We start from the raw sequence: 27,302 nt of genomic DNA on the forward strand, positions 1-27,302 counted from the left end.
ACTGCAATACACGCACTCCTCTGGTGTGGGATGTTTAGCAGTGGGCAGGCCTGTGCGCATGCAGGTTCAGGGGGTATATGGGGGCTCTGCCTGCCTTCTGTTCAGTTTTGCTAGGGATCTAAAACTGCTCGGGAAAAATCAAAGGGTAGGTGAGCTGACCCAAAGAAGGAACCCATGAACTGCTGCACTGCACTGTTCCTACAAAGGAGCAGAGCTGGGGAATCGGGCCTCTTGACAAGATTTCATCTTGCTAGAGGTAATGAGCAAGTTGTCCCTTTGTCCCTGCATACACCACGGTCACTTCTGAACAACTGGCACCTCCCTGTCCTGACAATAGTCAGAGTCCACTTTTATGACCTTTATCTTAAGAACAAACCCAATCAGACCTGACACTGCGATATCCCAAGGCTCCAGGACTTGAGCTCTGGATTGCCAAGACCCACCGGCAGTCCTATTGTCGGTCAAAGGTCACCTTCTGTTGGGAAGGAATTATGATCAGACACTGACTTACCCAGGAGGTGGACAAAGACTCGGGGCCTAGAATCTTCCACGGAACCTCACCATTGCATTATCAAAGCCAAATTAGACCAGCTCGGCCCTGCTCTGAGCTTTCCAAAAGGAACTCCCGAGAGCTGGAATCAGGCATCTCTCCCCTGCCCCACCCACGAGCAGAGCCAATCAGAAAAAATCAACACAGGAGCGCTCTATCCCACCCTGTCCAATTTCCTTGGGCAGGTCCCCTCTCCCCGCTTTTGGGATGGCCGTTTCGCTGTTTGTAAAATGACTGTAAGCTGTTCGCATTTGTAGATCACACGTACTTTGTTTTAGTTTATGTACACTTCAGCTTTTCTGTATTTGCATGAAAAAGTAGACTTAGTAGTGACTCCCTGACCCACTCCCACTACCCGCCACTGAAGTAAAGATTCCTTACACCACCGGACAATTTACTCTTTATTGATTAAAAATGAAGAAAACATGCAGCAAAATACAAAGTCAAAAAAGGGGGAGGAGTCAAATATTTTACATCTTCCATAATCTAGCAAACGTCATAGGGAGGAACCTCCATTTATTGATACACCATTATTCCATTCTCCAGATTATTAAATAGTTACCAGCTGGCTCTAGGATTTGGTTCAAAACTTAAGCAAAAAACCCCAAACAAATCCAACAGTCATTTAGAAAGACCATACATTTCACAAACAGCATTGGCACATGTTACCTTGTGCTAAAGTCAGTCCCTACCCCAGGGACCAGGGACTCCTGGGGACCTCAGGACAGAGGTGCACCCTCAACCGCCCACCACTTCTGTAAAGGAGTGAGGTCTCTCACTAGGTCACGTGCTGTCCCACCCGGAAAGCTTCTGTTCACTGATATTCTCAGCATCACTGCGCAGTCGGCAAAGAGCCCACCGTCATGCAGAAGAAGAAATAACACTGTCCTAGGGCTGGGTGACGACTCCTAATTCCCAGCAGGGCAAAAAATGAACTGAAAGGAAGGAGAAAGCCCCAGCTCACTTCTACGGCCATGCCTGTCCCACCGCAGTTCCCGGGCAGCAGCTGGCTGCAGAAACCGAACCCAAGGATGGGCTGCGGCCTACCCCCAGCCTGAGCTTCAGATCAGCCCCAAAGAGAAAGCCAGACCAGTGACGCCGCGCCCCTCGGACTCCTAAGTAGATCATGACGGGCTTACTTGACACTGAAACACAGACTCTACGTTAAGCCACTAGTCTTGGCCCAAACAGGATACTACCTCCTTTTCCAACTTCCTCCTCCCTCCCTGTCCTCCTTCCTTCTACCCGCCTCCAGAGAAAAGAAAAAAGAAAAAAGAAAACAAGAAAAAAGAAAAGAGCTACGTACTCCTCCCCCACCCCCGCAAGCTGATCACCCTCCTTCCCTCTCTCCAGGAACAGCAGGCTCCCTCCTGCTCACAGTCCTGCGGGGACCGTGGACTTGGGTGTCTGGTCCTCTCTCCAACCTGCTTTCCTCCCAACCCCCATCTCAGACCCATTCCTGCCCCTACTGCCCAACATCCACCCCTTTCCCAACATGCCTCTGCATCCAGAGTAGGTGAAGAAAGCCCGTGACTGAAGCTACAAGCCCAGGGCGACACCGGAGCTGTGACAAGCCAACTGTGGCCAGCTGTGGGACAGCTTTCGGAGATGCTCCAAGAGAAAACCGGGTGAGGCAATCCCGCCGTTCACAGGCCAGCGGTGCTGCCAAGGGCCGGCCCCACTGCGCGAGGGGCCACTCTCCCTCCCCCACGGGCCGAAGCCCTTCTGCGTGCGTTGTTTTAAGGCCGGACTGAGGATCCCTTTTGCGCACACGAGGTGTCAGGGCCATCTGCAGCTAGACAAAGGCTGGCTGTGAAACAGTAGGAAGAAAAACCACCCCACTGGTTATTCACATATTGCATTATGAGTGCTCTGTTTTAAGACCTAAAGAATAATTTATATTATTTCTGTAGAAAATCAAATGAATACTGTCTACTCAGAAGTCCTAAGTCACGGCACATGTGGTTTCACTTTCCGCCTGGGGTCGGGTGCAGCGCGGCGCGGCCCCTCCGGGGGCCGGCGTGGGCCTCCTTTATTGCTGTGGAAATCTCGGCCTTGCGACTCCTCGGGACCCAGAGGCCAGGCAAACGGATTTTCAAGGGAGGACTGAGGAGGAGTTTTGCTTCAGTTTAATTTTTGTCAATTCTCAAAATAAATAACTTCCACAATGATATGAGTTATGATTTTTCTGTCCAAAACCACTGCTGAGAAAATTCACGTTTACAAGCCAATACTCAACGTTTTCTCTAAAAACAGTTCAAAGTTCCACCGTGAAGGACCCGATGGCTGAAGTCCGACTACAGTCGGGTGTTTGCACCAGCTGAAGTTAAGGCGGGCACCCCTCTCCGGGGGGGCGGGAGGGAGGGCGAGGGGTGCCTGAGAGCAGCTTCAGCAGAACGCGGAGGAGACATCAGGAACAAAACCAGAAGACAGTTTAGGCTGCCTCCATCTGAGGCTGTGCTTTTTCCTAACAAAGGCTGCTAGAATTCACATCAGATACAAAAAAAAAAAAAAAAATCGCTAGATTAAATTCTCTGGACTCCAGCTGAGCAGTCGACTCTTAATCGCTACTCCAGTGGGGGTGCAGAGAGAGCCCAAGACGCCCACGTCCTGTCAGGGGTGGGAAAGCGGGCCGCCGAGGAAGCCCCGGAGAGCCGCTCCTGTCCGCCCGGAGCGGTGCCGACACCGAGCGAGGCGACACCGAGTGAGGCGAGGCCAGGCCAGGCGAGCTGACAGATCTCCCTCCTGGGCCTTGAGGCACGCGGGCCGCTTCTGAGCCGGAGGAAAAGACAGGGCGTGTGCGGGGAGTTTACTAACGGAACTCTTTCAAAGGGACGCTGGCCACCGGGGATCCAACTTTTCTTTCCCTGTGGGAAAGGGGGGATGGCGGCAGGAAGAACATACAGAAAGACCCCTAAAGCTCCTAGCTGGGAGGCTCGCTGCCGGGTTCTTTGGCAGTAGTGGGTTCGGGCCGACAGAAGCAACAGAGATGCGCAGGTGCGGACTCTCCCGAGGCCCCCTCTTCCAGGGCGGTCCTTTAGCTGATGCTGAGCTGGGCAAACCCTATGAGTTTGCTGTCGTCGGGAATGTCCGAGCCTTCGACACCAGATGCCTGAGAACCAAACAAAATAAGAGGCTGTGGCTATTTATACACAAACTGCGGGTGGCGATTAAAACTGAGAGGGGGACTGTGGGAAGGCTGGCAGTGGGGCACAGGTCCCTGGGAAACAACCAGGAGGCAGGCGGAAGGTGTCTCTTCCAGAAAGGATCGGGGCTGGGCACGGAGTTGGAGCCAGAGGGGCTCAGGGTCTCTCCCGAGAACGGCCAAGGGCCCGGGCGGGAGGCTGCCTGGGAGGGGCCGAGGAGGGGAGGCCACGCAAAGGGAGACTGCAGCTCAGGGGCTGGGGGCGCCAAGTGAACACAACGTGTGATACTGTAAAAGTCTCATCGCCCAGGGAACGTGGAAGCTGGCCTGCAAAGGCTGCTGGAGCACACTGAGTAAGATGGTTTAATAGAGGGGAAGAGACAGACAAATACCAGTTTGAAAGTGACGGATCGATTCGACTGAGGTTCTTCCACAATCTTCTGCAAATTAGCTGCCACTGTAATCACACAGAGAGAGAACTGAGAAGCTTAGTAAATCCACTTTCAACCATATTTTAAGAACTCAAATGGTAGTTTAGAATTTTCTATGTACAATTAAAATGGAGGCAGAAAGATAAATCACTCCCCAAAGGACAGTATCTTTTAACCTCAATTCCAAGTAGCACAAATAAATCTCAAATACTGTCAAATGAACTCTAACACGCTGTACTGACTCACAAAAGACGCTCGGGTTCAAGAGGTAGGTATGACCTGCCTATTCACAGACCCGAACACCAGCGAACTACGGCCTGGGGACTGTCCCTGCTCTGCCTCTGAGCTAGGAACGCTTTGAAAACGACAGACTGAACAGGACCCACAGAGTCTAAGTTACTAAGTGGCCCTTCACAGAAAGACTTGACTGATTTGCCCCAGACACTGGTCTTTTTCCTCAGTAATAAGTAAGTACGGCCGGACTACCTTCTCTTACTTCCTGCTGTTTCCAGGACTAAGTCTCTGAGAACTTTTGCTGACCTCTTAGCGCCGCAAGGATAGATAGAGGTCATCCTCCAAGATGGATGAGACATGGCCACGCTTACTTGAACTTGGGCTTTTTGTCCTCAGCCCTCCCAGACTCTCCCAGGGGGCTTTCACTTACTGTCCCCGGAGGTCACAAAGCAAATCAGAAGTGCCATTTTCCTTTTTGTAAGGGACGGTCCCCAATACCTATTGTCTTGGCCAAGAACTATTCCAAGAACCACCGATGCTCAATGGAACCAAAGCCTGGCACTCCTAGTCCTAAGTTCCAGACAGAGCCCCGGGGACGTAAGGGCAGAACGGAGCGGAGTTACCTATGACTAAATCCCTTCCATCGACCAGGCCGGCAGAAATGAGCTCCTGGGAGACGCCCTCCGCTGTATCTGCAAGGACAAAGAAGAAGGTGCTCCATTTCCTGTGCGCGTGCGCCACTGCTCCTCTCAGAGCAGGTGCAGGCACTGCCCGACTCTCGCAGCTACGTCTGCAGCACCAGGAAGGCAGGTGGGGGTCGACATAAAGATAACTCTGTAAGTAATGGTGTCGTTCAGAGGGGTCCCGGGCCCTTGTTGGGAGAGCACCTGACAGTGATGCTGCGGAGGAAGCCCCTATTCTGAGGGCAGCCCGGCACCCGAGCCTGAGACGTGATGACAAGCACGTGACTTCTCCAGGGCTAATGAAACAGTGGTATTTTTCCCCCTCAGTTAAATCTTGGAAAAGCGAAATGTAATCTCGCATTTCTGGGGATCACACTCCAAGTTTTCTGCTCAGGTCATTTCTGTATTACGATGGGCCTTTCTTCATATCTAGTTATTTTGGATGGTGTCGTGAGAACAACGGGTGCAATGAACAACTAAAAAGATGGAGACAGAGGATCCCCATTAACCTCGCCTCCAACGGACTCCGTCCTGCTCCCCCGCGAGAGCTGAACGCCGAGCCCATCAGAGGGGACGGGAGGACCTCAGGAGGGGGTGTGCACACACTTGTGCCAACGACCAGTGACTTCAGTTAGTTATTGGACACGTGACTCTGCCTGGTTTTTAAAAAGGAAAGCGAACCGCCGTGGCTGATGGGGCCAGCAGATTCAGACTGTGAACCGAAGGGTTGTCAGTTCAATTCCAGGTCAGGGCACATGCCTGGGTTCCAGGCCAGGTCCCCAGTTGGGGGTGTGTGAGAAGTAACCAACTGATGTTTCTCTCCCTCTCCTTCTCCCTCCCTGCCCTCTCTCTAAAAATAACTAAATAAAATCTTTTTTTAAAAAAAGTACGGTGGCCCTGGCTGGCGTAGCTCAGTGGATTGAGCACAGGCTGCGAACCAGGCATCGCAGGTTCGATTCCCAGTCAGGGCACATGCTAGGTTGCAGGCCATGGCCCCCAGCAACCGCACACTGATGTTTCTCTCTCCCTTCCCTCTCTAAAAATAAATAAATAAAATCTTAAAAAGTACGGTGAATGCACTCCTGTACATCTGCATCTGTTCTCTTCAACGGTTGGATGCTGATGACACTACGACAGCAAGAAGATTGAGCACGGCACGGAGGACAGGCATCTGCTTGCTCTCCCCAAACCTGACCCGAGTCCCACAGGCAACAAGCCTGGTTCCTGGAAGACATCCGTGGCCAGAAACTATGCACCACAGGCTCAGTTTCAGCCTCAGGACAGAGGAGACTGGACGCTTTGTTTCTTTATTGTCACGGAGGACAACCGTATCAGGTGATAAGAGTGAGAACTTTGCACTCGGACAGACTTGGGTTTGAATTCCAGCTGCACCTCTTCCCGGCTGTGTGAACTGCCAGTGTACTCCACCTCTCTCTCGATTTCATCATCTAAACAATGTGGATAGTTGTCTTTATTTACAGGGCTGTTTTGAGAACTTTATGAGATAATGCACATTACCAGAGCACATGCCTGGCCTACAGTAAACAGTTGATGTAGAGCTATTCTCATTACTGGTCTGCATTACACAGCTGACCCTTGGACAATGCTGGGGTTGGTGAGGGGCTGCTGATGCCAGTGTGGCTGAAAATCTGTGTATAACTGTGGGCTCCCCCTGGAACGTAACTTCTAATAGTTTACTGTGGACTGGGAAGCCTTAGCAATAACATAAACAATCAATTAATGCATACTCTGTATGTTACGTGTATTGTATGTTACAGTCAAAGTAGAGGAAAAAAATGTTATTAAGAAAATCATAAGACGGGATTCATTTACAGTACTGATTGAAAAAATCTGTGTATAAGTAGACCCATGCAGTTCAAACCCTTGCTGTTCAAGGGTCAACTATACTAGGTTTTCCAAATGAGTTAGTAGTTAATAAACTGCATTTTAATTTCATTCCTAACACCTTTAAATCCGGGACAATTTGTCATCCTTTAACACAGCAAAATGTATCTTAAGGACAAACTTTCACAACAGAGCTCATGGAAGAAATCGCAAGGTGTTTTGATTCCAGTGTTTTTGATAACTCACCTCTCCCAGGAGTAAACTCAAATCGAATGTCATTTAGTTCCTTTTTGGAATTCCTATAAAAAAAACCAAACAGACTGTGTAAAATCAATTTTGAATGTATGTACACAGACTCTGCCGACATTCACATCAGGAGTCTGGGCCTCAGGAAAGACTGTTCTGTTCCCGCAGAGCATGTGCCCGGTCCTGACGGGCTGGGAATCTGCAGACAGTTTTTTGACAGGACTCAATGGGCAGGTAGGGCTGAGGCAGTCTGAGAACATGGGAAAATGGCTGGGCCCATAAAGGCAGCAGGGTTGGTACATAAACCCATAGATTCAAACACGTGACTGGTGAAGAAGTTACAGCAATCACTACATACCCGGTGGCCTGAGATGAACCAGGCCCCCTGGAAGCCCTGGCTGAAGGTGGAGAAATTAGAACACCATGTCTAAAAAGGCAGGTGTGTCTGATTCCTCAGGACCCAAATTTTATCTCAACAATGCAGAGGGCTTGGATCTACTTGACAAATACTTGAGAATGTTACTGAAATTTTGCTCAAAATACAGCTATCCACCTCCAACACAACCTGCCCCCAAGGGACTCTGTCCCCTGCACCGCCCTCCCTGTGCGCCTGCATCCAGACCTGTGCTTCTGCAAGTGCACCACCTGGAATTGGTTTTGACATAATTCAAATCAACCTCCGACCTAGGCTTGACTATCAAGTGCGGCATTGCACTTTCTCTTCTGTTGGTAGCCTTCCACAATAGCTCAGAGTGCCATATGTAGTCTGCTGACCACGTAATTGTCCCATTTGGTCTTTCTGAAAGCTGCTTAAAATTAAGATCAAATGTTCAGCATCACTTTACTGATATAACTGACATGCCGAGCACACACATCTTTAAAGACAGTAACATGCTAGCTGGTCTAAACTTCCTCTGGTCATTTAACTTCAAAGTCTTCATCAGTGCGAATAAGAATCTAGCCTTCCCCTCCGCAAACAGGACTGCAATGTAGTCCGTTAAGACACCACTGTCTCAAAAAGCTAACTGCCTCGCTTACAAGTGTCTTCCCCACCTTCCTGCAGCACATGTCAAATGGTACTACCTATCGACTGCTGTATCAAAACAAATTCTCAAGAAGAGACCAGAGGCATTCTTTATGTACAATTAGAACAGGGTGAGACCACTAAGACGCCGTTAACTCAGAGCCATCTGAGACGAGACGAGGCGCACTGAGTGGGCTTCTGTAAAGGACAGTCAGCCAAACCTGCTTCCTTCACACTTACGGCACAATTCCATTGCTCTTAGTGGTAAAATCAGACATTCTCAAAACAGCTCTTGCTACCACTATCTCTAATTATGGTCCTAATGAGAAAAAGACCAGGAATTCATAAGTGGAAGGTGGAATGAGTCAATATAATTCAGTGAACCCTTTTTAAAATGTTAGTAACAGTTAAGTCCTGAGCCATTTCAGGTGATGCTTGTAAAACTCATCTTTTTTCAAGAGCATTTATGAGTGGGACAGCAATACAACGCCCACAGCTATTCTGGTAACAATGCTCTCAGACCCTAATTCAACTGCCTGCAGAGGGAGAGAGGGGTAACACGAACAGATCGCCACCTAGGGCACTTCCTGTGAGCGATGTGTCAGGGCCCCACCGAGAAGCATCAATTTAGAGCACTTGCTACAACGCAGAGAAACAGACCCAAACTATGCTTAGAGGTGCTCCCATTCCTTTCTAAGAATCAGGCCTTGGTCTGATCTATCACAGTCAGAAGGCAGTGCACTCTTGGGACAGTTCTCTCAGGGTCCAGGGCGTTTATTTGGTCACGATTACAAGACTAACTCCAGACAAGCCAACTTAGTGCTGCTCTCCTAAAAACTGCTCCTCAACAATGGGCCACATTCCTGACCCTGAACTGCGTATACTGCAAATGGACAAATGTGTCACTGTGGGTGGAGAAACAACTGGGAGAATGTATCAGTTGATCTGTTCACACCCAGGTCCTCCGAGTGTTCCTATTACTTTCGAGGGAGATAATACACCTGCGGGCCAACGGCACTCGATGCCAGGAAGACACATGGTCCTCTCCGGTTACTCCCGGGCACACACACGACTGGAACAAGGAGTGACTTCTGAAGACAGTGTACTCGGAGTACTCAGACCACAGACCAAAATACAGACGTCTACTTACCTTAACCTTAGCACTAGACTGATGGGGATCTTGGTTTCCTGGGAGTCCCCTCCTGAAGACAGAGCCTAAAAGCACGGAGAGGCGGACAGTCACTGCCTGGACAGTGAAGCGTGCAGGTGGCCAGTGCCGGGCACCTGCAGAGGAAGGGTCCCCTCGGCAGCACCCCTCTCCGTCTCCGGGCGAGGCCGCCCGGGTCCCCAGGACGCCCCCCGCTGTGGGGGCCGTGCACTCCAGGGCAGCAACGGGAGCTGAGTGCCAGCCTGAGCCGAACGCCATCGGAAAGGTAATTCTCAAACCCGCATCTAAGTCCATGCGGAGCCACATTTAAATTCTGTATTTTTCCCAGATCCCTGTTTCTCTCTCTAAGGGTGACAAACACCAAGCTAGGCTTTGCCCTTCAGAAAACCTGCCAGTGCACCCCGTGGCAGCACACAGGTAGGGTCTGAACTGGCCGCCCCTGGGAAAGCCTCCCGACCTGGAGGTTCCTGGTCTTTCAATGGCTGAGCTACTCCTTTCTGAAACTTGACAGCCATGTCCTGCTTACTGGATGACACACATCCTATGTAAGTTGTTTATAAAATGAATCTGATCTGTGTGCCCATTTTCATAAGACAGCTCTATCTTTTCCCATGGGATGGGCAGCCATGGACGGCTCGGGTGGTGCACGGGTCACAGGGAGTCAGCACCGTGACGAGCTGGAAGTGCTCAGCGGTTTCCGAAGGCAGACCGCCACTGGGGTGCCAGAGAAAAGGAAAACCAGAACTTCCGTTTTTACTTCTTTCCACCTAAAGTGTTGGAAAAAAACGAAACCTCTAACTTGAACACGTGAACCGACACTGAAGCCCATACTCTAAAAGCACGGAGTAGGAGGGCCCACGCCGGACGGGGCCCCCGAGGCTTCCTGGGGAAGGAGCGGCGGCGGCACAGCCCGGGGGGCTCGCGGCGGGGCCTCGGGCCCAGTCTGAGTGCGCCTGACTGTGTGGACTTGCAGGTTACGTTACCCCGTTTTCATGGAACCGGCCCTGACAACACTGACGAGTGTCTTGAAAAGGGTAGTACTGTGGACTGGAGGCAGCATTAATAAGTAACACAAACGTAAGTCAACGAAAAGAGAACAGCTGATGACTTCCCTGGTGTCCAGATAACTCTGTCAGCTGCATCTTGAAGTTAAACATAGTAAGGATCTCATAAAAAGGTAACAAGTAAACTCCCAAATTTTTGATGTTTGAAATGTTTCCATTGTTAACTTATTTTTTTTGTATAAAAACCTGTGTGATTCTTGTAACACTCTCTCATCTGCATACATTTAAAACTGTGAAAAAACAATTCTAACTTGTTTCAAAATCTCCTAAGATACTGACCTTATTACATTAGGTTGTGCTCTACATTACTCTGTGCGTTCACCATCTCCCCCAAGAGCTAACCGTGAGCGCAGACCCCGCTTTACCTGAGCTGTTTTTGCGGGCTCTGCGGGGGGCGGGAGAGAGACTTGAGTTGGCGGTGCGGGCGTCTGCCCAGCGGGCTGAGGTAGATGAGCAGAAATCTGTTCTGGAACTTGAAGTAAAGTACCCACGGGATCGGTTGTTGGAAACAGCTGTAACAAAAGCACATATAATGCACGTCCTTGAATACCGTTTCACTCAACAGCACTGAACTATGCTTTCTTTTGTATCTTTCACTTAGGTAGTTTTCTGAGGGTCAGTGATGGTGCAGCATGTAATAGCTCACATGGATTTCTTCAGAATAGCAGTTCATTATATCATATTTATTTTTTAAAGATTTCATTTATTTATTTTTAGAGAGAGGGGGAGGGAGGAAGAGAGGGAGAAAAACATTGATGTGGGAAACAAACATCCATCTGTTGCCTCTCGTATGTGCCCCGACTAGGGACCGAACCCGCAACCCGGGCATGTGCCTTGACTGGGAATCAAACCAGAGACCATTCACTTTGTGGAACGGTGCCCAACCAACTGAGCCACGCTGGTCAGGGCTCACATTTATTTTTAACTACACCTACTCTGTCCCCTTTGCCCGGAAAAATAGAACATCCAAAATACAGATTTAGGTATGCAATACAAACTTACAGAAGGTACATTTTTCTATGTCCAGGGACTATCTATTACTTATAAAGAAACACATCAACCAATAATTCCTTAACATACCTGAAATATTTTTCAAACTGGACATGAAACTTTATAACTAACATACACATTATTATATTATTTTACATGTTTGAAATTTTTCGTAAATTTTAATTATGTAACTTGGAGAAAAAAGGTTAGTGAAAAGAAATCAAGGCAATGGTCAAAACTGAGAGTTACAAGAGAAAAAGAATTAGAAGGGCGATACAAGAGGTCTAACAGCTCAGAATACATAAGCCCAATCAAGGAGACAAGGAAGTCAAGTTTTGTATTCATGTAGCTTCATAAGAGGGAATTAAAAATTACTTGTTTGTTCTGGATTTTGGTAGAAAAACAGAACTTTACAATCAGTTTTCAAAATGTTAATATAATTATTAACACTGTTTCAAATATGTTTACCAACAACAAAGACAGAGAAGTTGTACACAGCGAAGCAAGGAGAGGATGTGCAGCAATCAGAACCCTGTGCACTGCAGGTGGGAACGCGAACAGCACGGCCCCCAGGGAAAACAGCGCGGCAGTCCCTCAGGAAGGTGAAACCAGAGTCACCACATGACGCAGCAACTCCCTCCCGGGTGCAGACCCGGAGGAGCCGAAGGCAGGGGCTCAAACAGTGTTTGTGCCGCCACGTGCACGGCAGCTTTATGAGCCGCAGACACAAGGCGTGAGCAGTCCAGGAGTCCACTCCAGGACCACCATAAGCAATCCTGGACCACTAACAGATGAATGGATACACAGACGTGTACATACACTGAAGTCTTATTCAGCCTTAGAAAGGAAGGAAGGGCATTCTGACACACCTTACGTATGCGAACACCGAGAGCACTACGCTAAGCGAAGTAAGCCTGTCACAAAAAGGCAACTGCTGTGCGACCCCACTTATGGGAGGCGTGGGGAGTAGTCAGAGCAGAGACAGAGTGCAGTGGCACTGCAGGAGCTGGGGGAGGAGGGGCCGAGGAGGTGCAGGGCACAGAGGGTCGGGTGTGAAGGACGACGAGAACTCTGCAGATGGGCGGTGGTGATGGGTGTCTAACGGAGTGAAGGTACTCAAGGCCACTGAACTGTACGTTTAAAAATGGTGAAGGCGGTAAATTTTATGTTATGCGTATTCTACCATAATTTAAAAATCAACAAAAAGGAAAGAGCATGAGAATATAAGAATGAGCATGGAGCCCTGGCTGGCATAGCTCAGTGGACTGAGCACGGGCTGGGAACCAAAGTGTCCCAGGTTCGATTCCCAGCCAGGGTACATTCCTGGGTTGCAGGCCATAACCCCCAGCAACCGCACATTGATGTTTCTTTCTCTCTCTCCCTCCCTCCCTCCCTCCCTCTCTCTCTCTCTCTCTCTCTCTCTCTCTCTCTCCCTCCCTTCCCTCTCTAAAAAATAAATAAATAAATAAATAAATAATAATAATAAAAAAGAATGAGCATGGAAGAAGCTATTTAGGCAAAAGAACAAGAAGACTAAAAAGAAAAACTCTGGATAATCCCTAAAATACCCCCTCATTCCATTTCAGAGAAACTAAAAACTAGTCAAGGTAGGTTAAGTCAGAGAATAACAAATAATCTTAAATTCTCAGTAATTACAAAACCAAAAGTTACTTCTTACACACTTCCTGCCTCCCTCTGGCCGGCAGAGGCTAAGTGGGGTGTGGTCTTCACGCAGGGGTGCAGATCAGGGTGGCAGAGACCAGGGAACCTAGGGAACGGGGGAGTGGCTCTTCCCTCTGCTCACATTTCATTGGCCAAAGTAACTGCCATGGTCATGCATAACCTTACCGGGAAGGAAAATGCAATTCTATCATGTCCCAAGAAGAGGAGGAGCCAGAAGTCTTAAGGAACAGTAGCTCTAGTATAAACTGTCAGTTATGGCCTGTTAATACGCTAAAGCACAGTATTTTCAGCCTTGAACAGTACAATACTATGTACACAAATCCTGTGCATTACTGTGTACCCAAACTGTATACTATGTACACAAATGAAGTGGGACAAAGAGCTACTTTTAAGTATAGGGGCAAAAACAAATTGTTTTAAGAACAAGATGTGTGCCATCAAACCAAATACTGAGCTCAGAATGCAGACTGCCAGAGGGACAAATTTATGACAGAAAGCACTCAAGGAATGATTATACTGTTCAGGTAACGAGCATAACGCAGGCCAGCTTAACAGGATTCTGTGTAGCAGGATTTTCTATTACACTGAGGCAGCAACTACAGACAAACTAACCTGTTTAACAAGAGAAGAGGCTAGGGAAAAAATCCAAAATGTAAAGGTGGCATATGACAAATTCCCAGACAGATTAATGCAAAAACCCTACTTTTCCTTTCAAGTGGCCAAGCCAAGCAAAGAATTCATAAGGTCAGACCAGCAAGGAGGAACATTCTGGGGCTGTAGGGCACCTTTTACAGTAAGTGCAGTGGCACCAATCTGCTGCAAAGGCCCGTTCAAGCTTGGAATCGCTATCTCTGAATTCAACTTACTAACACTCTCATTCCCATTACGTAGAAAGCATGTGCTTAACATTAAAACCAAACCCACACAAAAGCCCGTACACTTTAACAATTCAAAAATCACAACCACTTACCTCAGAACTTGATAACTCTTTCACTCGGGGAGACTAAAAGAAATACAAAAACAGAGGGCTCGTTAACGCAAAACTCAGGTTACTTGCAGCCAGTTCCACACTGCACGGAATGTGGAAATGCAAGTCAACTCCATTTCACTCTGATCCACACATTAACTCACCGGCAACGCCAGTGAAAGTTCTCTGAAAAAAGAAAACTATCATGAGACAATTGTATTATTTGTCCAGGTGGCCTGTACTTACAGTATTTAGAGACATCACAACTTGAGGTTTATAAGCAAACACAATGAGACAGAATTCTCAGATGATACCTTTTCAAAGTCCAACTCTTTTTACTAATCATGAGAACATTATGTGCACAATGTCCCAGACTAAATGTCAACCTTCAAATTAATTACGTAATACATTCTCAACACAAGTAATTCTGATATTGGGCTTTGTTAACAAAGGGTTTTATTTATTTATTTCGAATGAGAGGGGGGCGACAGAGGGAGGACGGGGAGGGAAACAGTGACTGGGTGCCTCTCCCACGCACCCCAACCAGGGACCAAAGGCAACCCAGGCGTGTGCCCTGACCGGTGATCGAACAGGCGACCTTCTGCTTTGCAGAATGATGCCCAACCAAGTGAGTGCTACCGGTCAGGGCTGACATGGGCTTTAATGGGGAAAACTCTTGAACCGAAGCTGGAAAACCAGTTATAATCTGCCTTATGAAAATCTAAGCTAACTTTATTTAATAAATCAGAAAAGTTAGTAGTAATTCTGACACTACTGGAGAATAAGCTCTAAACAAGTACCAATTTATGGTAAATTCTACCAAGTACGGATTTAGACTACTTAAAAGGTCAGCTTAGGTTTGTTTTTAAATTTTCGCCATTTTATTAAGGAGAATCAAGGGTTAGGTAATAGGTAATATATCACAGTAAATAAATGGCCAACCCAAACCTTTTTTTTTAATTTTATATTTAGCAAAAATGTCAAACTTACAACACCAGCATACCCTTTACCCAGACTGACCCATTAACAGCCTTGATTCCTCATCTGCTTTATTTTTCCAATGCTCATGCTCTGTCATTTAAATATATACATACATAATATACATAATATATAGTATCTATTTAGCATAACATATTTATAAAAATGTAAAATATATATGTAATTAACCATATTGTTCCTGTACCATTTGAGAGTAAGCAGCATGTCATAGCTGTTTACCACTGAATGGTCACTGTGTATTTCTTACTAGGGACATTCTCTTATGTAAGGTTACTGAAGTAACCAACTTCAGTAAATATAACAGTAATACTTTTCATCTTATTTATCGTCCAGAATCCCACTTACAGCCCTCTGTTTTTCCCCCAGTACAGGGTGTCCTGTAGGAGCATGTACCGCAGTTAGCCGTCATGTCTCTTCAGATGCTTTACATCTGGCACATGAATATTCTTTAGAATCCCCTCCCCCTCACACACTGCATCGGAGTGCAATGCCTCTGTCTGCGGTTCGCCTGATGGTCTCCTCCTCATTTAGACTGCTATATGAACGCCCAGCTGGAATTCTACACAGTGAGGTTTCCTTCCTAGAGTATCATATCTTAGGGAATCACGTCTGCCCCTCATTAGTGATCCTAATTTTAATCATCTACTCAGGGCATTTTCTGGTTTCCCCAGTATACAGAAACTATTTTGTCCCTTGCAACTAAAAGCCACTCTGTGGAGAGACACTTTAAAACCATGCAAATGTACTGCTCCTCACAACTTTCCCCTATATTTAGCATCTGCTGATGCTCCTTGCCTGATCTAATCTTTTATGATTGCTTTATGATGGATGCAAAATGATCATTTTCCTTCTTCAACACTCCTCAACATTTACCAGTCAGTACTGGCCATTCACGATCACGAAAAAGCATCCCTTTCTCCCATGTATTGTTATGAACTCAGAGATTCCAATTTTTCATATTAGTTATAATTTATTACTGCATTTAATGATTTTGATGGTTAAATTCTTGCTAATTTGGCCACTGGGAGCCCTGTTACCAGGGCTCTTATGTTATTAAACTTTTTGTTTCAATAGCAGGTATCTTCTTTTTGACAAAAGAAGGTATCCCAGATTCACCTTGTGCATTATCTGTGCGAGCCTGGGCACCAGCCATTCCTCCACAAAGCTTTCATTCTCGAAAGCAGACAGAGCTGTCACTACCCGCCATCCACCCCACACAGGGCTCTGAGTGGTAGAGACTGCAATGACCTCAGACGTCATGTCCCCTACACACTTTGGAGACTCCAGGAACATGGTCAGTAAGCTGTTTAATGTTTGCATTAGCTCACTGATTCTCTTTTCATCATTTAAAAACTCTTTTTTTCTCAGTTTCATTTTGCAATTCCTATTGCTGGCCTTCAAGTTCCTTAATCTTTTCTTTTACAGTGTCTAATTTGCTGCTAATCCAATCCGATTTATTTTCCATCTCAGGCATTGCAATATTCTGTAAATCTGATTTCCTGTGTGTCTGTCTTCTATTCTTGGGACTGAGTCCTAACAATCAACCTGAGGCACTGACTTTGGGCAAGAGTGATGAAACAATCAAAAAGTAAGACCCCTGTCTTCACTGCTTCTAGCAAGAACCAACACATACATCATCGGCAGCATCATCATCATTCAGTATACACCAATTAAAGAGATACACTCTTACTCTTCAGGTAGAAGACTAGCAGACCTCAGGAACAAAGTTCTATTATTGTTAGTCTTTCAAGTTCACTAATCTTTTCTTTGCAATGCATAATCAGGCATTAAACCTACCCAGTGTATTACCTCAGACATTGTGGTGCTCATCTCTAGACTGCATCATTTGTACATTCCCTAGATACTATCATATTCAAACAGACCTGCCAGCCCACTTTTCCATGTAAAATCAATTGGGCTCCTATGCTGGTAAGTTGGTCAAGGAAACTCTGTCATTAACACTTGCACTTTTTTGTATTTTGGCTGGGTAGGCTGACCAGAATCACAGAACACGGTATTATCTCAGAGGCTTCAGGCAAAAAGGCAGAGCTCTAGCTAAAGCACACAGTGTCACAAAACTTACCCTGAGCTGTGAGATTGCTGCTTTCCCTTCCTCACTCTCTTCGTCAAACTCATCATCGCTCCACTCCCAGCCACCGTCCTCTGTCTTATGAAGACGGCCACTGGAGCCTGGCACTCTCCGAACCTGCTCGCGGGGAGAGACACGCAAACCATGACCATGTTGACATTTACTATATGGAAAAGTCAATCATATTTTCCTCTCCTTCTATGACTGCAACGCAGTAAGCATATAATAATTTTCCCTGTAAGTCTCCTCCACCCCTCACTGGCTCTGTTCACAATCTTTAGTCTTTCTTTACTCACAACCACTGACTTTCCCTGTATTTCCATACTCTGAACTTGAACACCAGCCAAGTCCTCCTTATGTGAAGTCACAGGTCAAATGAATATTCTGCTTTTTCTTTTTAATTTTAAGTTTAAAAGTCACAATTATACCTGCCCGGTTTTAAGAGTAGTACAGCTGTGAAAGTTTGTTCAGAAAAACAACAATTTCCTGCCTTTCATGCTTTCTACCACAAGCAACCATTTTCAATTCATTTTAACTTATTGTTTTAGAATTTATATTTCTCTCTATATATAACGTGGCCTCATTATTACCCTTTGAGGTTTCTGGTTTTAGGAATTACTTACTGAACTTCCCACTATGGAAAACGAGAATTTAACCCTGTTATCAACCCTCTACTCTTTTCTTAAGATACACTGTAATTTGGGTTAAATCAATATTCCGTGTTTACATAACCTGATTACAAGTATATAGCTGATACAGCTAAGCCTTACTGTACCTTAGAGTTACCTTCCTTTGCTACGTTATTGTTTTCCCTGGAGTTAATATTTGCTTATTTCTATGTGCTTGTCAATATTTACCCCCCAATTCTCTCCCAGCTATGTACATCTTCTCTTAGCACAGTGATATGCACCAGGCATTCTGCGTCAGCATTACCTTCCCAGGAGCCTCCCACCAGAGCCTGGTCTCTCCGCTCCCCCTAGGAAGGTATCGCACCAGGTCTGCTGCTTCAGATCTAGCCAGAGGTCCGTGCTTCCTGCATCCCGTAACTTCCCTGTTCTCAGTTTGAGCACTTCCTCCACTACTAGCGTCACTTACAAAAACCATGCATTTCTGAACATATCTTTATTCCATCTCCACATTTCACTTATAGTTTGTCTGGTAAAAATACGTCTGGGTCAGAAACCCTTTTCTTTGATAATGTTGAACACAGCTGCTCCATTGTGGTCTGGTTTCCAGAGGTGCTGCTGAGGGAGGTCCTTCCGACTGGTGAACCTGTCTGTGGCCACGCCCCCTATTATCTTTTTCCCTCCAGAGTTTGGAGTGAGCACAGCAGGGGCCTCAGTGCTGGTCTATTTTCATGCATTGTGCTGGTACTTCGGCTCTTTCGGTCTGGAAATTCATGACCATTCGTTTACAATTTTTTTTCAGACAGAATTACTTCAAGAAGACTTCCTTTCTCTTGGGTTTTTGTTTGGTTGTTTTTTTGTTGTTCTCCTTTTCCAGAACTCTTTTTATTCATCTGTTGAACCATTCTGAATGATCCTCTAATGTTCTTGTCTTTTTTTCTCCTGTTATCACTGCTTGGCCTCTTGGCTCTGTTTTCTGAGAAATTTCCTTAACTCGACTCTACAGCTTTGCCCTGAATTTTTTCATTTCTGCTACGATGTTTCAGTTTCCATGAGCTCATGTGTCAGGGTGCTGCCATTCTCTAAATGCTTCTTTTAAACTAACAGCTTTACTGAGATATAATTCATGTAGCATATAAGTAACCCATCTAAAGTATACAATTCAATGATTCTTAGTTTATTCAGAGTTGTGAAACCATCTCCACAATCAAGTTTAGATTACTCTCATCACTCCCTCCCCACCCCACACCCCACCCCAGCCCTGCAAAAACCCACAGCCATTACCAACTAACTGCTCATTTATCTACAGTCCTTCCAGGCCTTCGCAGCTGCTCATCTACTTTGCCTCTACATATTTCCTAGTCTGAGCATTTCACGTCAATGGAGTCAAAGAACGTGTTATCTTTTGTAACTGGCTTCTTTCAATTGCCATAATGTTTGAAAGGCACATATCTGTTATGGCATGTATCAGTACTTCACTCTTTATTGCGAAATAATATTCTCTTGTACAGACACACGACATCTTACGTGTCCATTCATCAGCAGATGGACATTCAGGTTATTTGCACTTTTTAGTTTACGAATAATGCTGCTACGAACATACGTGTACATACTGTTGTGTGTACATGTTTTCAATTCTCCTGCGTTATGCCGAGAAGCGGAACTGCAGGGCATATGGCAACCTTATTTAGACTTTTGAGGAACTGCCAAACTCCTTTCTAAAGTGGTTGCGCCATTTTACGTTTATTTCTATTGATGTGTGAGGGTTCCGATTTCTCCACGTGTTTATCAGTACTTGTCTGTCTTGTTCAGTGCACTCACTCCAATGGGTGTGGTGGGAGGAAAGGGCCCGACCTCACAACTCACTCGGGAGCTGCACAGAGTGACTGAACACAGGTTACAATGAATTCATCAAGTGTCTAACACACTCTTCCTTCTAGTAGACAGCGAAGGAATACTGAGACATTTGGTACTCCAGTGAATACTGGACAAACAAATGCATCAAAGAATGTGGAAGGGCTGGAAGAAACTCATACTGCAATACTCACACTGTTAAGGAAGTATTACTTAACACGTACTTTCCAAATGCAGAAGTAAACCTGCTCTAGGCAATTTCCCAGGAAAATGGAGTTAAATACCCATTTACCTTTTTAGCTCTTTCAAAAATGGTTGGTGCTCTCTGCAATATTTTTTCTTGAAGAAATTCTTTATTCTGGAGAGGAAAAATAAAAATTTTCTTCTTACAAGATTTCATGGAACAAAAAAAATGGACAAAGAAACATTCACCAAAATTAAAATGTGACAAAGTAAATGTTTTATAAAGAAGTTCGAGAAAAGGTTCCATTCTTCCATTCTGAAGCTCCTTTAGGACACTGCTACCACGGGCTTACAAACTGAAACAGAGCTTTAGTGCACCGTCATGAGCCATTTCTATGTAAAGTCTGCTTTCTACCATATGTCCTTTGGGATCATGGTCCCAGACTTCCACCTACAGTAACATCCACTTATCTAACTCCTTGGTAAACGAGATGTTTACTAACTTACCTGAAACCAGAGCTCAGTATTTTTCACAGATTATAATTATAATAGCAAAATTTAATATTCATTGTTCTAAGTTTACCCTACTGGCATTTAAACATAAATTTACATATTATAAAGCATGCATCTTAATTACCAAAGACTATATAGCTCATGCAATTATTTGATCTATTATCGTTCTTCTAAACATAATCATCTTAAGAAAATAAAACTTCTGAACAGTAAACATAATTTAGTAACAAAATTAGGAAGATCAAATGAACATATAAAATCAAAAGTTAGAATTCCCACGCTGGCCAATACAACTCAGTGTACTGAGTGGATTTGGGTCGCCAGTTCAACTCCTGGTCAGGCCACACACCTGGGCTGCAGACCAGTTCCCAGCTGGGAGCTTGTAAAAGGCAACCCACAGATGTTTCTCTCCCTCTCTTTCTCCCTCCCTTCCATTCTCTCTAAAGAATAAATATATAAAATATTTTTTAAAAAGTTAGAATTTCCTACCTTTGCCTTTTGGAAAAACTTGTGCCTCAACAATTCTGCTGCTGTTGGTCTAAAACCAGAAAAGAAAGTTTTTACAGTTATTTCAAGTGTGATGTGGGGTTTTAATCTTCAAAAATAAGAAAATGGTTTCTTAAGCAGTAAGAAAAAAACTCAGTGTACTCCACTTTCCCTAACTTGCTAAAAAAAAATAGCATAAACTTGGTACAAGACGTTGTATAGAATAAGAACTCATAGAAATATTCTGATAATAACTATTACAGGTCTTTGACAAAATCATTAGTGAAATGTTTCTTTTGGAAGCATGATTCCTTAGTGGCTTCCAATATATTTGCTATTTAATATTATTCCCCCAGAAGTAGGTTAGATAATGTTTACTTTAACAAGGCCTAAACATACATCGAATCTCACAAAGTCCTCTGTTTCTATGTGGCTACCTGCTAGCCGTCAACACAGGCAACACACCGTTTTAAAAACAGATTTCACCATTTCTCCGAACTGAGGATTCTAAATGTAATGGATATTCCCCAAATTTAATCTAAACTCAATTTTAACTCAATTGTGCACAGTCTTACTTCCTTCATTTAAAGACATTATTATCAATTTTACAGTTTTTTAATGAGTATGACAGAATAAAGAATAAACAGTACTATACATAAGAGTTGGACCTGGCTAGGTAGTAATTTTGCTTTCTAATCCTGTGGTTTCCTGCATGACGTGGTTACTATAAATTCAGACTGAACACCTGAAGAACATCCAGGTCAGAGGGCCTGATTATTCAGGAGAGATTTCTGTTGTATCTTTATGATAATGGGCAGGTTTTGTTTGTTTTCTGGTCTATCCTTTCACTCAAGACACAGGCTCAGTTTAAAATCCCGACTGGGCTAACCCATTACCTCATATCCAGTCCCCACGGGGAAGTGGGAATGAACAGTGTCCCACTGTGGACAGCCACAGAATTAGTCCGTGATCTTTCTTCTCTAATTTATGGTTTCCTTATTACTTTGGACATCTGAGGACCTCCCTTTATAGAAAGCTCTTGTCTAGATTTTTTTTTTAATTTGACAGATTTATCCAGAATTTCTGGGTATTTATAAGAAGAGAATTCTGTTATTTCAGTCAACTAAGTTGGCAGAAGCCAAGGAGTCCCTATCTTTTATACCAGTTTATTGAGAAACAGAAAACAAGTCCTAAAAACACAGGTTTGAACTTTGCTCCCTCTATTTCTTACCCTTTCCAATATTTCCAACAATAAATTCTGAAGACCCATGAAATACACTAAAGTCATTTATTTTGTTGATCATGAGAGAAAGCAAAATTAAAGAACTCTTAGTGCTAAGAAACTGAGTGGAACATATATATGCGAAGCAGAAGAAGATACAGGGGGAGCAGAGTCCAAGAATCAGGAGTTTTGGAGTCAAGTCCCACCTCTGTGACCAGGTAGCTGTTTGACCTCAAAAACAAAAGGTGGTACTCAAGGATCTTCAAGATTCTACAGTTCCGTTTAATTCACAAATATAGACACATCAGATGACCACATTTACTTATCTGCTTGTCATCCAATCTGTCTAGTGTTATCAAGATAAGCTCTTTGAAGTTTTGGTCCATCCACTTATTAAAACATCTCTCCAATAAGGAAAGATTATTTGACATATATTTACTATGTATATTTCTTTTCTTATTAACATTATAGACAGCATTATTTACAACTCTTAAATGCAAATTCAAAGTGACCCCTCCCACTAACTTAATGTTTTATTAATAGAGAATTCACAATGTACAAGTATGTAATTGTAAAAAATTACCAGGAAATAGCAGAACTAATTAGGGTACACTGTATACTAAAAAGTAGAAAGTAATTTATTCATTTCCAATCTAAGGTAATGGTCTCTGTATATTTTTTATAGTATATATTTATTTCTTTGTATACATCCTGTGCCTGTATGTACTACATGACTCTAGTTATATATTAGATGAAGAGAAAAGTACGCTTTATCCCATATTTAACCTTTTTTCTGGATCCTTTTGAAGGCACAACGAAATCATTTTTCTAAATGATTTTCCATATTTTTTCAGCATCTCTTTATCTTGAACACCAGTTTCCAAAGAAGGTGGGTCATTCTGCAGTGTCAGCATCAAAACCTGTAAGATTTTCAATATAATAAAAATTTCTGACGACTCAATTAAATATTGTGGCCAAGATGTTTTTACATAAACAGTCCCCAACATACAAGAAGATTTTATTGTCTAAAAGTTCACACCTAGACCAGCTGTCCGGAGCCCAGAGTCACCCACACAAACAATACGCTACCGAGAGTTGACTTCCCGGATGGCGAGCCTGCCAGGGCCCAACCACATCCACACAGTGCATCCTTCGGTTGGAATCCTTGCCTCACCTTTTCGGTCCCCACTCCTATGCTACCAAACTATCTTTAAAAAATTAAAACCACAGCAAAATTCAGAGTGTAAACTTGCCGACTTTACCTACCCATGGCTCTCTTTCAACCTGACACCTTGTAATCCGGCCTTCTTTCCATAGAACTCAGAAACTTCTACCACAGGAATAACTGGTGATACTGGCTCACAGGAATAACTAGTCAACAAAGCTAGAGCCTTGCTAGTTCTCATTCTTCCCACCCTCCCCGTAGCAACTGACGGTCTTCACTGTTCTGTCCACCTCTTCCTCCTTCGACTTCCAGGGCCACAGGCTAGCTAGACGCACAGAGGTGGAGGTAACGAAGGTGCTGTTTGTGTGTTAGGACTGGGGGATTTGCGTTTTCCTATACTGTTGGATGTTTTTATAAAAGCATCAGCCATTCTCCCAAACATAAAGTCAAAAGTGAAAAATAAAAGGGGGTTACAATTAGAACTATTACTTGCTTTTCAGATTTATATTTACTGAAACAAAATTACTAAGGTTGGTGATTGTTCTTATTTTGAGCAACTAGGTTAACATGTATGTGTCTGGCAATAACTGGAGGAGTCAATGCCTACAATGGATTAAAAGTAAACCTCATCTTCCCCTTGCCAACTTTAAAAATAAGCCATTTCTTTGGCCTTACAGTTATGTTAAAAAAAAATCCTTCCTAAATTTTTGTGAATATCCACTTTCTCCTAGGAGTCCTTAATCTTTAGGAAAATTGTGGCCTTAAGACATCACTAATCTTTCACAGAATCAAAATTTCACCCATCAAACATATATCTCTGTCTGTGTGTGCGCATGTATATATGTATATACATGTTTTGAACAGGAGAGTTAAGAGACTTTTTCATAATACACCTTTATTGGTTTTGTTCCTCTTCCACACTGTTAGAGCCTTAAAGGTCCCCAAGCGCACCACGATCACACAGATGTGAACAATATCAACATGACAACAATTCACAATGGTGATGTGCCATTTTACATAGTCCCAGGATATCAGAACTTCCGGTCAAGATGGAGGCGCAGGTAAACGTGGCTCACCTCCTCACACAACCAAAGCAAAACCACAGCTAAACTACAGAACAAATATCACTCAGAACTGTCAGAAAATCAAAGTGTATGAAAGTCTGAAAACTAAGGAATTAAAGAGGCCACATTCATCCAGATAGGTAGCAGGAGTGAAGGGGCAGAGATATGGAACGGGCTAGTCCCAAATCCACGAGTGGTGGATATAAAACGAAGGGTATCTCGGGAGCAAGGGATCCCAGCCCCACACCAGACCACCCAGCCCGGGGTTCCAGTGCCAGGAAGGTAAGTCCCCGTAACTTCTGGCTGTAAAAACCAGTGGGTGATGGGTTGGCAGAAGAAACCATGGGATTCCCAGGCATCTCCTTTCGGGTGGCCCCGCACGTGGACTTACTCAGACTCACTCCCTCTTGGCTCCAGCACTAGGGCAGCACCCAGAGGAGCATCAGCGGCATACAGGCAGGGACTAAAGTGTCTGGCATCAGGGCAAGAGCTGAGGACAGCTGCCTCCCAGACAGAACTGCAGACAGCAGCATTGTTCCTTTTCTGAGCCCTTTCCCCTCACAGAGCCACAGTGAAGCGGCACCATGTGAGTCTCCATCAACCCGGCTCACACGTGCCCTGACAATTACCTAAGGCTCTGCCCCATCCAACTTACAGACCCACCTATGCTGGTAACAGTGCCTTTCCACATGAACGGCTAAGCTAGGCGCAGGCTTCAGACCTTCCTAAATCTGCCCAAACAAGCAACGACTGAGCCCAGCCCCAAACCTCTCACTGAGTGGCCCCAGGCCCAGCACTAGCAGCAGTCATCTGTAGATGGCTTTACAGCTTATGCCAAGGGGCCCCAGACAGAACACAGGTGGTGGCTGACCTTGACCTACACCACCAGGGAAATGCCAGAGCCTGTGTGCCTGGCAGACAGTTACAGACCACATCAGAGCACCATCATCCAACTATCTCCATAAGCCACAGAGGGGGGTGGTTACTAGCCAGTGGTCACAGCCAGTCCCACCAGCTGTCTGGCCTGGGTAAATCCCTCCCACTGACCTGCTGACAGCAATCAAGACTCAACTACAAGAGGAGGGACTCAGTGCACATGGAGGGCATGCCTGCAGTACCCAGCTTGGGTGATAGGGGAGGCTGTGCCACTGGGCCCTACAGGACACCTACTACATTAGGCCACGCTACCAAGACAGAGTCAAAGCAGCTCTACGTAATACACAGAAACAAACACGAGGAGGCTCCAAAAATGAAAAAACAAAGAAATATGGCCCAAATAAGAGAACAGATTAAAACTCCAGTAAAAGAATTAAACAAAAAAGAGGTAAGCAAGCTATCAGATACAGAGTTCAAAAAACTGGTTATAAGGATGCTCAAGAAACTCAGCAGGCACTTCGACAGAATAAAAATGATCCAATCAGAAATGAGGGAGACCCTAATTGAAGTAAAGAACAATTTATGGGATATCAACAGTGGAGTGGTAAAGCCGAGAATCAAATCAATGGCTTGGAACATAAGGGAGTGAAAGATAGCCAATCAGTAGTCAGAAGAAAAGAAAATCCCAGAAGAATCAAGGATAGTGTAAGGAGCCTCTGGGACAACTTAAAGCTTCCCAACATTCACATCATAGGGGTGCCAGAAGGAGAAAAGAAAGAAATTAAGGAGTTCCCACAAGACTGTTAGCTGATTTCTCAAAAGAAACTTGGCAGGCAAGAAGGGACTGGTAAGAGGTATTCAAAGTGATGACCTACAAGGACCTAAAACCTAGATTACTCTATCCAGCAAAGCTATCAGTTAGAATTGATGGGCAGATAAAGTGCTTCCAGACAAGGTAAAGCTACAGGAGTTCATCACCACTAAATCACTATTATATTATACGAAATGTAAAAAGGACTTAATTACGAAAAAGAAGATAAAAACTATGAACATTAAAATGGCAATAAACACATAACTATCAACAACTGAGTCTTTAAAAAACAAACTAAGCAAACAAGCAGAACAGAAACAGAATCACAGATACGGAGACCACTGGGCTGCTGGCCAGCGGGGAGGGGCTCTGGAGGAAGGAGGGGAAAGCTGCAGGGATTAAGAAGTACAAATTGGTAGTTACAGAATAGGCAGGGGGATGTTAGGAGCAGTATAGGAAATGGAGTTGCCAAAAAACTTATATGCATGATCCACGGAAATGAACAAAGGAGGAGGCACTGTCGGATGGAGTGGGGGCTGCTGGGTGGAGAGGGGTAAGGGGGGAAAATTGGGCCAACTGTAATAGGATAATCAATAAAATAATAAATAAGCAGTCACAGGATATCTTGGTAAAGTGGGCAAAAAGAACTATGAACAACAGCTACGACTACAAAGAGAACAGAATTCATGAGCGTACTGTAACTAAGGAGTGCTACAAATGAAAAGGGTTACCGACAGTTCTGGCAGCATCATCTCAAACACAAAACCTCATCCTGTTCCTAATGCTGGGGACAGGATTAGCAACTACATCTCAGGTAACTGCCATATCAGGAACTAATATTAGGTCTTTTAAAACCTTTGCTTAGTGTCCTATCACAAAGCAAACTTTTATTTGAACTTTTATTAATAAAATGAGCATAATACATACATATGACACATGAACACTTTGCACAGATCATCTTATATTAGACATGAAAAGCACCTAAAACAGCGCCTGGAAAAATAAACGCTCAGTGAACGTCAGCTATAATACTATTAATACACAACCCTTCCAACAAGCTTACGAAGTGGAAACGATCATCATCCCCGTTAAGGGTGACTGTAAGGAACACACACTAAAACGAGAGACGTCAGGTCCTAATATCAGACTAGTCAGAGTCAGGGGGTGGACAGTCATCCCGTGAGAAGGTCAACTCCAAGGTGCAGCAGGCCTTCAGTACCGACCACCAAACCTCTAACCCAGACGTTAACCGCTGCAGGAGTTAGAAAGAAGGCAGGGCAGAACTACATGAGCAAAAATGTCAAATAAAGAAAGCAAACCATTGTTTAAAAAGCCTAGCTAGCTATATGCCAGTACACCAATTTGCTTTATTAAATTATAGCTA

General features: G+C 44.6%; 1 protein-coding gene across 1 annotated transcript in view; it reads right to left on the reverse strand.

Annotated features, from left to right (window-relative positions):
* Positions 1–938: 938 nt before the first annotated feature.
* Positions 939–27,302, reverse strand: part of OXSR1 (oxidative stress responsive kinase 1) — a 72,610-nt gene continuing 46,246 nt past the window's right edge. The window contains exons 8-18 of the mRNA XM_045857039.1: positions 22,789–22,922; positions 20,784–20,832; positions 19,891–19,956; positions 17,113–17,235; positions 14,034–14,066; positions 10,756–10,902; positions 9,309–9,373; positions 7,135–7,187; positions 4,984–5,052; positions 4,088–4,152; positions 939–3,662 (exon numbers count right to left, since the gene is read on the reverse strand). Coding sequence (XP_045712995.1) covers positions 3,588–3,662; positions 4,088–4,152; positions 4,984–5,052; positions 7,135–7,187; positions 9,309–9,373; positions 10,756–10,902; positions 14,034–14,066; positions 17,113–17,235; positions 19,891–19,956; positions 20,784–20,832; positions 22,789–22,922 — 879 coding nt within the window. The 3' untranslated portion in view covers positions 939–3,587. The remainder of the gene's footprint in view (positions 3,663–4,087; positions 4,153–4,983; positions 5,053–7,134; positions 7,188–9,308; positions 9,374–10,755; positions 10,903–14,033; positions 14,067–17,112; positions 17,236–19,890; positions 19,957–20,783; positions 20,833–22,788; positions 22,923–27,302) is intronic.

The sequence above is a fragment of the Phyllostomus hastatus genome, unplaced genomic scaffold (genome assembly GCF_019186645.2).
Source record: "Phyllostomus hastatus isolate PE091 unplaced genomic scaffold, TTU_PhHast_1.1 phas_scaffold_129, whole genome shotgun sequence".
Classification (NCBI taxonomy): domain Eukaryota; kingdom Metazoa; phylum Chordata; class Mammalia; order Chiroptera; family Phyllostomidae; genus Phyllostomus; species Phyllostomus hastatus.